The sequence below is a fragment of the Typha angustifolia genome, chromosome 8 (genome assembly GCF_048772165.1).
Source record: "Typha angustifolia cultivar Huaian chromosome 8, ASM4877216v1, whole genome shotgun sequence".
In the NCBI taxonomy this organism is placed as follows: Eukaryota; Viridiplantae; Streptophyta; class Magnoliopsida; order Poales; family Typhaceae; genus Typha; species Typha angustifolia.
This window is the reverse complement of record NC_133246.1, coordinates 9,761,742-9,775,426: the sequence shown is the minus strand read 5'-3', so window position 1 is coordinate 9,775,426 and position 13,685 is coordinate 9,761,742. Positions and strand designations below refer to the sequence as shown.

General features: G+C 34.9%; 1 protein-coding gene across 7 annotated transcripts in view; it reads right to left on the bottom strand.

The window, feature by feature from the left end:
- The window catches only part of LOC140766194 (1,4-alpha-glucan-branching enzyme 3, chloroplastic/amyloplastic), a 64,855-nt gene extending 53,239 nt beyond the window's left edge, over nucleotides 1–11,616 (bottom strand). For 2 of the 7 annotated variants that reach the window (XM_073105661.1, XM_073105662.1), the window contains exons 1-6: nucleotides 11,179–11,613; nucleotides 11,025–11,096; nucleotides 10,843–10,907; nucleotides 9,511–10,188; nucleotides 6,659–6,831; nucleotides 6,497–6,586 (exon numbers count right to left, since the gene is read on the bottom strand). In XM_073105661.1, coding sequence (XP_072961762.1) covers nucleotides 6,497–6,586; nucleotides 6,659–6,831; nucleotides 9,511–10,188; nucleotides 10,843–10,907; nucleotides 11,025–11,096; nucleotides 11,179–11,474 — 1,374 coding nt within the window. In that variant the 5' untranslated portion in view covers nucleotides 11,475–11,613. Of the gene's footprint in view, nucleotides 1–6,496; nucleotides 6,587–6,658; nucleotides 6,832–9,510; nucleotides 10,189–10,842; nucleotides 10,908–11,024; nucleotides 11,097–11,178 lie in introns of all 7 variants that reach the window. The other 5 variants (XM_073105658.1, XM_073105659.1, XM_073105660.1 and 2 more) reach the window with 5 other exon arrangements.
- Nucleotides 11,617–13,685: the final 2,069 nt, after the last annotated feature.

Sequence of the window (13,685 nt, the reverse complement as noted above, 5' to 3'; positions counted from 1 at the left end):
GTCTCATTTCCTTCATCACCGTTACCAGACTAAGTCTTGTCATTATCACTATCACTATCACCATCACCATTACCATCACCATTATTATCATCTCTAGTCTCATTATCATTAATTTTATCTAAGCCTTATAAATAGTCAATTGATCAGTTGATTTGATAATGATTGATGAAAATAAAAAAAAAATGTAAAGCTCAACATAGCACAATGATTGCTACGCAGCCATGCCGGACTGGCACGACTCAGCACGACACGCGTGCCTACTGGCACGAGGCATGTCGGCCAAGACGGCCATCCATGGACGAAACATAATTGAATCACCATAAAACATCATCTGATACACTTTCCCTCATCGACCTTTCTTTGTTTTCTAACATATTATCTCAATCAACGATGGTCATGCTAGTGGCACGCATTTAACATAATTTTTATAAAAAACTTAGGGTACTTAGAGATGTTTTGGGATCTTCGGCATGTCAATATTTGATTTTGAGTTTAAATATATATATATTAAAACTTATATTATAGTGTTTTATCTTTAGATTAATTTTGTAAATGATCTATTTTATTAAAGATAAAGCAATAGTCAAATACACATATTATTCAATACATAATATGATTGAATACATTCATTAAAACTAATATTAATGATTAAACACTTCATAATATAATTGAACAATAATAATATTTAACACATAATAATATAATTGATTAATAATGATTAATGGAATTAAAAAAAAAATAAAAAAATAAGCTCTACATGTCATATCATATCTGTGCCAATGGCACACCCCGTGCCAAGTGTTGTGCCACCACCTATACGGCCATCCTTGATCTTAAGTATCAATATAAGAATTTGCTATTTCTTCATAGCCAATTGTTTATCAATGGAATCCCAAATAAAGGCATATCGAAACCCAAATAAAGACAAACGATGGAACTTCTAACAAAGATCAATTTTCTCCTATGAAACATAAAAGACCACAGGCTTATAATAACCATAAGAGAGTAACTTGATGCACGTCAAGATCAGGAACCAATATAGAGGTTGCTATTCAAGTATATTTGTTACCTCACCATCTATCATTATTTATTTCTAAAAGTACATGTGTTGTTGATTTGTCACCATAATGTTATGTACCTCTAGTAGTCTTATTGATAGTTAAAACTGATTAAAGTTAGACAAAACTATAATTACTTATTCGCATTGATATTTAGATAACTCCTACTCGAGCACATAGAAGCACGGATTTAAGTGTCGAACAGGAATGCCCATGCTGGCTGGCCATTGTGATTGTCATCAAAAGAGGTAAGTCACCAATGAATTAGAGTTAGATTTAGTACTTTCTGAATTGGTCAGGTTGGGCTGCAAATTAAGTTTTATCTAATCCAGATCTGACCCAATAACTTAAATTATCATATAAAATGGTTGGTTCAGGATGGACCAGGCTTTATCTAGTCAAATCTGGCCTAAGAACATAAGACCTTATTTGATTTGAGACTAAGCTCTGAACTAGATTAGTTAACCCTATTTCTTAGTCTTGATTTAGATACCTCAAACTAGACTAAAGTAATTTGATGTTTGGTTCTAAACTAGGCTAATAGTGTATTTATTATTTATAATGTGATGTGAAAAAGTGAAAAAAGTATTAATTTTGGAGGAAAATAGATAATATGTAAATTTAATAGACAAAAATACACTTTCATGCCATGATAGTGATCATTATTATAATATATGAATATTATGATATTATAATAGCCATTTACGAGCTTAAATGCATATTTGAAAGAATTTGTTAGCTTATATAGTGTTTATAATAATCATGTGCTTGCTTATATGGTGTCTATAATAGTCATATGTTTGCTTATATAGTGTCTATAATAGTCATTTACTTGCTTATATGCATATTTGCTAGTTTATATGATGCCTATAATAGTCATTTCAGTACATATTTGCTGGGTTTTATGGTATCTATAATAATTACTTGCAGGCTTAAGTGTATATTTACTAAACTATATGGTGTCTATAATAGCCATTTGCGGTCTTAAGTGCATATTTGTTGGCTTATATGATGTCTATAATAGCTATTTATGAGTTTAAGTGCATATTTGAAGTGATTTGTTGGCTTATATTAGTTCGAGTTTCAAACAAATGTCCACATAATGTGATCTAATCTGACCCGATTCGCATTAATCCACCACGATTCCGATCACCTTATTCTCAAGGTGTCTAAGGTGGTTTCCATACATTTCGTCTCTCTCAAACCGCATGTCCTCGATCTCCATGTGGGTCTCATCTGCCACATGGAGGAGGGCCCCACGGTGGGTTATACTCTAAGGCCTACTTGTTTGAGCCATAGTCTACCATAATCATGGGTGGCTCGGGCCAAATCTTAGCCGCTAGTGGTTCGAACCAAGATATCAGTGCATGTAATTTAAGTCCTGGCTCGGGTGCCAGTAGTCTAAGGAAGGTGCCGGCGGTGGTAGCTTGGACCAAAAGTGTCTAGATCATTATCGGTGGAAAACTAGGGTTTTGACCTTTATTTTCCACCGCGGCTAGGGAAGATAACAATGGGGTCGTCACTAAGGGTTGCTCCAACGTTGCGTCGATAGGGGAAACGATTTGTAAAGATGGCAGGATCTCCACCGCGGTCGGCATTGGTGCTTTGATTACGATTTTGGCTGGCACTTCGCCTCCCTCTCGGTTTGAACTTTCATGTTGTAGGAAGGTTGGTACCACTATGGCCAATAGCTCTAGCAATGCAGGAGGGTGGTGCTAGGTAAGGAGGGCTGCTACCAAGGCTTGAATAGTCTTTTCCATCCTCTCAGTGCTCTTCACGTAGGATCTAGCGACCTCAAAAAATTCTTTAAAAAACACCTTTGCCCACACAGGTGGTTCATCACCGGCGATTGCTGGTGGTGGCGGTGGCGGTGGCGGTGGCACTGGATAAGACCTAATCAATATGGAGATGAGTTCTTGGTCCTCCATAGTTGCTCTCTCGGGTTAGCTTTGGATTACGTGTTCATCATCGTCCAAAGAATATCGACTCTGATACAAGTGTTATGAATTAGATCTGGACCAATCTAAACATAAGAAAACTATAAAAATTTAGATAGTGATAGCTTCGAAAATTAGGATTCTAATGGCTTTAGTTTTACGTAAACCGGAGGTCGGGATGAAGAGATATAAATAAAATAGTAGAAAAAGGTCAAAACGAGACAAATTGATAAATATTGGTAGTCATCAGAGGGTGGCGAACGGCTAAAGGTGATGGTGGATGGCCATATAGTAGGATGTCTGCTGGAGGAAGGTGGAGGCTAGAGTTTGAAAATTTGAAAGCTTTGGAGGTTCTACGACTATGATCTAATTCTAGAAAGATAAAAATGATCTAACAGCTATGATAAAAAAATAAATACGATAATAAAAAAATAATTAAACTTAACTAATTCTCAATACTTGGATGATTAAACAAAGAAGCCCAATCCCTCTATATATAGAGGTTGAATACAATGAGTCCTACTCAAACTTAACCCTAGAAGCTTATACGACTTGAATTAGGACTTACCTTAGAGGTTTACATAACTTAATTGAACTTACCTTAATGGCTTACATAACTTAATTAAACTTGCATTAATGACTTACATGACTTAAGAAGACTTATCTTAAGGGCTTACATAAGAAATAAATATAAATTAGTTAAAAGATAAATAGACTCAATCCATCGAACCCAATGTCCTCATAATGCGATCTAATATAACCTGATTTGCATCAATAGGGGTGAAAATAGATTTATTAACGTTGACTTGGCCCACTATCCAATTCGGATCAGATCGGGTATGGGTGCAAAAACCTTTCTTCACCCTAGATACGAATATGGATATAGGTAGAGTTTTTTAAAAATAAAACTTGGATACAGATACTAATAATAGCATAGGTAATTTTTTCGAATATGAATACAAATAACGGATATTCTTTTAACCTGCATGCATACTAGTATATAACATAACTTAGTAAAAACAAACCTACCTGAACCATTAACCTATAACTCTTACTCCCTTTTCATCTATCTCGGTTCTCCTCATTCATTCTTCATCAGCCGCTATGAAACCCTCACTCCCATCTCCATCTCTTTCCCTCACTCTCTCACTTTCTCTAACAAATCTCCCTCTTCAGTCTTCACCTGTTGGAGGACACCTTTATCTCGTTCCGTCGACTCTCCCTCTTCACTCGCTAGTTGCCGCCTCCATCTCTCTCTGACCGACTCTTCTTCCCGGTGACTATTGTACCTTGGTTTCCAAGAGTGGCATTGAATACTATCGTATTGAAGGTCTGGACATACATAAATACTGTGTTTTATTTTGAGCACTCCAAGTCTAAAAGGGATTAAATTCTTGAAGAGTCTTATTCTGATTAATTCTATTTCTTAATCTACTTGTGTTTCAAAACTTCTTTCAGTTTTGATGTTTATTTCTATTCGTTGTTCATTAATTAAAAGACAAAGTGGACTTCCAATTTTGAAACAAAACATTTCACATCTGACATTTGCTACAAAGATAGGACACCTTGATTGATGAATTAAGCAGTGAACTTGCCAAACATTATTACATTGAGTAACTAATTGCAATGATCTCAACAAATTGTGAGATCAATTCACAATGTGATTTTGTTGATAATATCTCCTCAAGGTCCTAGAGTTAGATAAAACTTCTGAGCATTCCAACTTCTCTATATTAATGTCTGAGTTAGATGTAATATCTTGTCTTGACTCAATAGATGATAGATACATACATATGCCAATACTACTTGGATACATATAAATATAAATATATGCATGAATATATTTATATATGTATATTAGCTCTTTACAATTCAGAGGTGCAACCAATGCACAGAGAAGTATTAAAAAATTTTGCAACTTTTTTAACATAAAGATTGTAGTTTGTACTCCAACTCATAGAAATATGTATATATGGTTAAACTACAATCTCAATGTTAAGTTTTTATGACACAAGTAAATATATGATATGAACTAATTAATTTTTCTTTATATTTTTCTTTTTCTTTATCAGGTGGAGGGTGATTGATCAAGACACAAGCCTACAAAAATGGGCAATGGTTACAAGGCTAAGGAGTGGGTGTCCAACTAGTGTAACTCCCCTTGAGAGGGGCATGCATTTGCATACAAACAATTTCAATTTGGTTAACAATCCTGCCTCATTTTGTGTTCTTTGTAGTTGCTGTTTTAGGGAATTATGTTCAAGAATGCAATTCAATCAGGGTTCTAAACTTCTTATCCATCCTCTACATCATTGGGTATGTTATGTTTTCATCTATTTTCATTGTAATGGAGAATAAATCAGGATTTGGTTTATCTATATCACATACTCTTTGGACATTTTTCCATGAATAGATTAAGGAGCATTACGTTAAGATCCAAACTATACTCGATCTGTATCCATATTCATTTAAGATTCGATTTATACCCAATTTGTATTTATATCTATTTAAGATCCAATCAATATCCAACCTGTATTTGTATCCGTTTAAGATCCGATCCGTATCTAATACCATATCCGTTTAAAATCCGATTTGTATCGGATTTATATTCATATCTATTTAGTTAAGATATGATTTTATTTTTTGCTATCCATCTAATATACATATCCAGATCCAGATCCATATCCAAACAAAATATGGATTCGAATGAAGGTTGAGCACTATATGTATTCAATCCATTTTCTTCCTAGCTAAAAAGCATATATATTCCTACATTCCAGTAAATAATGAATTCCATAAAGTGGCCTAGATTTCAGTTTTGACCAAGATCCTAGAGGTTGATTACTTGGTTTAAATAATTTTAATGGTTTTGGTAGTTTTTGATTTTTGTCTCATGTTTCATCGTAAAGCCATTTCTCAAACTACTAAGAAATGTAGATTTTGGAATAACAATAGAAAAGAACTTTCACAATATTTGATACATTATAGTAATGTTTAAACTACTTTATTAAAATTTCTCTATTTTCCATCTTGGTATCCATCAAGAAACAAAGAGATGACAAAAGACAACACATATGAGTCCTTTGGACTAAATCCGATGCAAGCCAAAACTCAAAAACCATGCCTTTCTCAAACCAGTTAAATCTGAAACATTAAGGTTTTCAATTTTGAACCTAGAACATAGCATCTAATCAGCACCAACCAAAATTAAAAGATTTCCACTTTGTTTCTGAAGTTTATAGCAGACCTCAAAAATGACCATCTAATCAGCACCTACTCAATTATGTTCCAGTTTAATATATAGAGAGAGAGACATAGAAGTCGCATCTCAATTATCTATTTAATACAGTCATATTCAAAGAGTCAACTCTGAATGGTACATGTAACATGCTAAAAGTTATTGATCCTGAAATATGGTTATATTAAGAATTCCATCGGAAATATTAAAAAAACATAAAAAAAATTGAGAATCAAGTAGTTGAGACCAGAAATACAACTCACTTTGTAGCCAACGGAAGAATAATCTCTATGCTCAAGAATCCCTATTAGTTGAATAGCATTATATCCAGCATCTTTTATATGTGGAAGGACCTATATAAGAGTAGCCAAAAATAAGAGAAGACAGATATAAAGAACAAGTATATCAATTCAAAGACGATGTACCTTGGTAGTAAATTCATCAAAGGAAGATACTTTTGGCTCTAATCCACTTATTCCAACATGACACTCATATATACGAAGAGAATTTGGAACTTTAGGCCGCTTATAACTCCATTTGTAGATATCTTCTGGAGGTGGCTCCCAATGCACTGCATAAGATTGCTTTCCTTCTGCCTCTGATAAATATTAAGCATAATAGGAATTAAAAGCATAAGAACCACATCATCCAGGTACGACTCAAGAGTGATACATCATTAAGAATTAAAATTATCTTAAATCCATTAGTCTCTTAATAGCACATCCCAATCAGCAAGGGCAAGAACAATCATACAATCCATCTACACATCCATGTAGCAACTATTCAGAAATGAAAGTGGTATAGTCACAACCCGATTTCTAGAATCATGATCAGTTGTGAATACCAAAAACATGACCAGGGAGAGACCTAACCTTTTCATCACTGTGTATCAAATGTAATCAACACATCTAGCAACTTTGGCATTCTCCTATAAGTTCAGTTTAACTAAAAACTTTCTCCCTATCACAGTTACAAGGAGTATAAAAGTTGGATGTGACATGCATTGTACTTTATGTCTATAGGGAGAGTCTTTTCTTTCCCTTTTTTATATTCTTGCATCCTTGGCCATAGTTTATCAGACAAACCCACTATCTATATTGGATGGGAGGTGGCAGCACTGATGGAAGGACAGAAGAGAGGAGTGACGGTGGGCAAACTGCGTGACTTAGCGTGGGGCTGTTGTGTGCCGACGTCGCTATGACCCTCACCTTGAACCACACCGATCCATAGATGCATAACTAATTACCTATAGATCAAGAGATTCATATTTATCAATCCATGATTCTGATGTTCCTCGAGGTGCTTTCTTTGAATTTATGTAATATTTGTACTGAGCAAGGGGACTCAGTTCTCGGTCTTTGATTTCTCTCATATAGCATAATCTACAAACAACTTCTCTACCAAGAACAAACTTGGAGAGGGTGGTTGTGGACCTATCTACAAGGTATCATCTCCTTCGAACAAATTCATGGTTTCTTATTAATTGGACTCTTCTATGGCTCCCAGTGTTAAAATAACCATTAAAGCACTACCTAATGTTTTTTCTCAAGGAAAGAAAGAGAGTTCTCCTTCATCAATTCATTTCTCAAAAATCAATTAAAAAAAAAATCAGATTCATTCTTCAATAGAAGCTTTCTACTCTTCATTTGGAATGTCTTTTTTCTTTCAATGTAGTAGCTTTTAACTAGATTTTAACTATGAGTCGATTTCTTTCTCAATATCCTCAGACATAAGATTCATATATTGATTATTATCCTTCTCAGATTCAACAAGATCTATTTGATATGAATAATATGATGCAATCATTTTTTAGAGCACCAGACCCTAGACATCATTATTTTCAAACTTATGGTGATTATTATGACGATTACAGAGATTTACGAGAGCCAACTTAGTATTCATTGAATTTTGACTTTTGAGTAAGTTAGTACTTTTGTTTAATTTTTAAGGCTCATATGTGAATAATTATTATTTTCTTAGTTTTTTTGTCATGTTTTTTAAATTTTTAGAAATTTTTCTACATTTTTAAATAATATTTAGAATTTTATGTAATTAAAAAAATCTGATACGGGCGACCGATACAGCCAATCCAGTTGATTCGGCCAATACATATCATTTTTTCGAAAGGTCGATCCTAATCCCGATCTCAATTTTTTGAACCTTGTTTATAAGTTCTGTCATGCCAACTATGTTGTGTGCCATGCAATACAACACAAGCCATGAGCATGGCAATCCTTGTCACAAATTCTGTATACAACAGTCAAACCTCTAATAATAATCACAAGAGAGATTGTACTCACCAAAAGCAACTTCAACTACAAGCATTCTCTCTCAATTACAACTAGCTTCTTTGGCCAATTCCATACTTGTCAGATGCTCTATCTACTTTCAATATTAGTCCTATTAGTTTTGTTACTCTTTTATAACTAATTTTACTTCAATATTTGTCTATGCCTAAGCCAGTTTAGTTCAAAATTGTATCTATGAGCTTATGATTAGTTCTGACAATGGATTATGATTCTCCCCGATCTACTTTTTACTTCCTAACCAAGGTTTTAAATATTGGTTTTGGACTTGGGATCAACTACTACAAAAAATGATACATATCAGTCGTTTCAACATTGGACTATTTTTTAATTAGATTGAATTCTAAAAAAGTCATAAAATGCAAGAAAAATACTAACTTAAAAAAATAATAGGAAAAAAAATCACCGATCTCTCTCTTAGCTATTGTAGTAGCAAAGATAGAATTGCAAGTGAAAGGGAGAGACAACGAGAGAGACAAAGAGAGAAGGGATGGAGAAGAGAAGGATTTGACCCATTTCAACCAAAACGGGTCTAAAACTCATTCATTTTGGCCTAATCCAAGCAAAACCTACCAACATCAGTCAAAGGGCTAGTTTAGAAGGGTGGGATCAGATGGCTAGTCCAATCCGAATCAGGATTCGCTGAAACTTTGTTTCATGGTCAGAACATAAAGGGGTTCAATATTACAAATGGAAGTCTCGAGAGACACTTCTCAATTTTTGACTTAACCACATGGGGATAAAATATATTTTCTTTAATTTAGTCTAAGGAAAGTCTATAGAACTTTAAATAACCAAGATTAAAATTCTCAATCATGTCCACCGAAAAATGCAAACAAGGATTGAGAACAATAATTTTACTTGAAATTAGAAAGAATGATTCCACTTCCCACATAAGAAACAACAAAGTCTAGCAATGAAGTGAAAAACCAATACATATATATAACTTCAAAGTGGATAAGCACATGTACCTGGAAGAACATAAGTAGCCCACGATGGAATTCGCTCCAAATCCCCCTCAGGAGTGTTAAAATAAACCCTATACCTGCTTTTATGAGAAATAGCTGGCATATACTTCTTTAACCATGCTTTTCGTCCTTTTCGCATTTCTATCCAGTAAGGAAGAGGAGGTTTCTTTGCTCGGAAATTCTCACTTGATATTGGATCAGCTGCAACACTGTAGATATCACCATCCTGCCCATTATCAATGATATCGAAGGAAGGCAATTTGTTTGTTGAGTCATTATTCTGGGATGCTTTCCACTCATTATATCGTGTTTCAGCATCAGGTATCTCACCTAATTCTTCTTCCGTTTGGGGACCATTAGGGCCGAACATCTGTTCATATAACTTAGCAACCATCTCTAAACGAGAATTACGAGACCACAATTCTCCAGGTTCCCAATATTCATCATTTACTCGTTGTAGTAATTCTTCAACATTAACAGCATTATCACCTTTATCATAATCATCCACATAATTATATTCTTGAAAGTAATACTCATCTGGTTCTTGCCCATCTCTAAGCTTATCTTCAAGTATGATAGACCAATATCCAAAATCATCATGCCCCAAGTGTCCTTCTCTTGCACTATTTTCTGTTGGTGACCACTCGTTGAAATCACCAACAAGAGAACAATATCGAGCACCTAACAGCAAGATTTACAACATTGTCATAAGTAAAGAATATAATAAAATAGAAATGAGTTCCTTGCAAATGCAGAACTTAAAGAGCAAACAGTTAACCTTGCAGAGAATTAATGCATTCAGAAGCAGCCAATCTAGGGAATACTAAATGGCAACTACCTTACAGCATTTAGGGAATACTAGGTCCTATTAGTCTTCCCATACCGCATTGAATCCACTGATGCATTGCTGGGACATTACGTGCTAGGAAGGATGGACTTCGCAACTTGACACATTGCTTTTCAGAGAGCATATAACAAGTCGACATACGCTCAATATCAGTCAGATCTTCATATTTATAGCACATTATTTAATTACTGCTTCGGATAGTTTATGAAAGTTCCAGTTATTATTATCCTATTCCTATCATCTTTGCCACACTTACAACATATTACTTCATCTAGGAAAGCTAACCTTATAAGTGCTAGAAAACCAAAATCCAGAATAAAAGACCTTGTGGATTTCATACAGAATATTTCACTAGCAACCCACTACAGAAAATCTCTTAGTGTGCTGCAAGCCATCCCTATAATTCACAAAGAATCCTGCCAAGAGGAGTGATCAGAAATTCGGAGCCCCAAGTATCAAGAATTAATGGAAATAGGGCAGATTACTACCTGGAGCCCACTCCATGTAATCCACACGATGTTCCCGGTGCCTATGCATTCCCAATATCTCATATCTGCCCAAAAGTCCACCAAGAAACAATAAATTAGAGAGCTAAAGTCACAAATCCACAAGACCAAATTCTCAACCACAGGAACACATCACATCCTACACGGAAATTATAAAAACCTACCCAGCAGATGCCTCTTTCAGATCGATAAAACGGGAATACAGCTCGAATCTGCGGTCCTTCAATGCCTTATGCCTGAACATAAAGCAAATGAAAGACTATGGTAATTAAGAAGTGTGGTGGTGGTATGGAAAATAATATTTGCTGGAAGTGATACCGATCGCGGAGGAATTGAGCAAAGGCCCGGTCGGAGATGCCGAGCTTGGAGAGAAAGCCGACCGGATCGACATCCGACTCTGCCTTCCGGCTCGGGATGCGGCGCGCCAGCTTCTGCTGGCTCTTGGCGGGACGCTCCTGGGCTGAGGAACTGCACTTCCACTTTCCCCTCCATCTTTGGGTGACTGGGACGCTGCCGTTGAGGCAGAACGGGTCAGAGAGAGGAGAGCACCAGTCCTTGGGAGGGAGGAGGAAATGGGTCGGTGTTGCTGGTGCTAGGACGAGAGAGGAAGGCATCGGTTAGTTTAGAGTAGTGTAGAGTAAAGTAGAGTAAAGTAGAGTAAGTAGAGGGGACGAGGGGGGGTTGGGAGAGAAGGGTGGGAAGGGTAGAAGGAGAGGAGAAGAGTGGAGCGCGGCCACGAGGGTTTACCGAACTGATAAGCCTCCGTCGCGGGGGATATTTGAAGTTTGGAAACTGAGTGCAGTAGAGGGCGAAAAGTCGCTTATGGAGTGATTAGATAAGACGTGTTAAAATAATTAGGGAAATTTGTAGTAAAAATATAGTGGGTTTCGATTTTGTAGTTCGGGCTCTCGGTTTCTTTTGCCATATAAGATCTTTTTTTCATTTTTCTTTTTTCTAAGTTTACTCTTCTGTGAACTAGTATTTTATTAAATACTGATGCGAACACTGTAATATAGAGAAATAATCATATACTCATCTTCTTCATTTTTCTTTCCTTGCTTCCTTTGCTTCTTCCTTTTTTTTTCTATCTTTTTAATTTTCTCTTCTTTTTTTATATAAGACTCCTTAATTACTCTTTAGTTAATAAAATAAAAGACTAATTGAAAAAACTTTGAAATTCATAGATTAACTGTAAAATTCATAAATTAAATGTGAAATTTGTAAATTAACTATATACCTAATACGAAACTATACGGTAAAATAAATATTTGTCCCTTTCTTTAGCAACTCTTTAGTATCAATGTTCTCTCTTTTTAAAAAGTTTATTATAGCATTTGGTTCTTTTAGCTATTTGAAGTGAAAAAAAAAATCCCATATATACTTAAAAATTATGTTAGATTAAAAAAAAAGTTAAATGATTATGAAAGTTTGTATAGAGTATTATCTCTCTTATTTCTCCTTATTCTCATTTTTTATGACTGTAATTTATAGTTTATTTATAAAATTAGTAGTTATATAAAAAAATTTACTCTACTTTTTTTCTACTTATTCTTTTATATTTTACTCATTCATCATCTTATTTTTCTTATATGAAAAACTTATATAGAATTATTTTCAGTGAAAGAAAGAAAGACAAATAAGGTTAGTAAATATAACTATAAAATTTGTATATTAACTATAAAATTCGTAAATTAACTATGAAATTCATAAATTAACTATGTACTTAATATGAAATTATATAGTAAAATAACTATTTCTCCATACTCATAGCACCAACGTTATCTCTTTTTGAAAGGTTGCTGATAAATATTTGATTCTTTTAGCTCTTTCAGATAGAAAAAATAATCTCATATATATTTAAGAAGTTGTACTCATAACCATTAGAAAAGTATTAGTAATTATAAAATGTCTCTAAAAGTTTGAATAAAGTAGTATCTCGTTTGCTTCTCCTCATCCTCCTTATTTTTATGACTCTAATTTAAAGTTTATTTATAAAAAAAAAATTATGCTCCTCTTCTTCTATAAAAACAATAGAAGACAAAGAAGTTTATTAAATATAACTCTGAAATTCATAAATTAACTATGAAATTCATAAATTAACTATGAAATTTATAAATTAACTTTGTACTTAATATGAAATCATATGGTAAAATAAATGTTTGTCCCTATATTTTAGCTACTTAAAGCACTCATATTCTCTCTATAATAGTTAGCTAAGTTTGTTTATAGAATAAATAAAAGTTCTAGTCAATCAAAGGAGCAAGTCTCGGGATATGGTGTTCAAACGCCCTTAAAGCTGTTCAAACACATTTATCTGAGAGCTGGAAGATTAATTAGGTGTTCAAATGCTTGCAAGGCATTCAAACATATTCACCCGAGAGCTAGAAAATTAATTAAGCATTCGAACGCCCTCAAGGCCATTCGATCGTCCGACGGCGAGGAACTGTAGTTTAGGTGTTTTAATTAAATATTTTTGCTTATGTTAGGCAATAAGATTCAGACTGTTCAATCTTATTATTGCAATAACCCAAGTAGAGTTAAAAAAAAGGAACTAAAGTTTGTTGGGCACGACACGACCGGCCATGCTGTGGCCGGCCTCGTGCCCAGCATGCCATGCATGCCGTGGCAGCGGTGGGAGTGCCACGCACCTCCACCAAGCCACTCTTCTCCACGCCGCGGCGACGCGTGGAGGTGGGACCCGGCCCACCGATCACTCCGCCATCGCCACGTGACCTTCTCTTTCTCTCTCTTCCCCGCATTATCTTTATCTCTCTCTCTCTAGCTCTCTCTCCCTCTAGTTCACAAGCAATCACCGATCGCCGAGA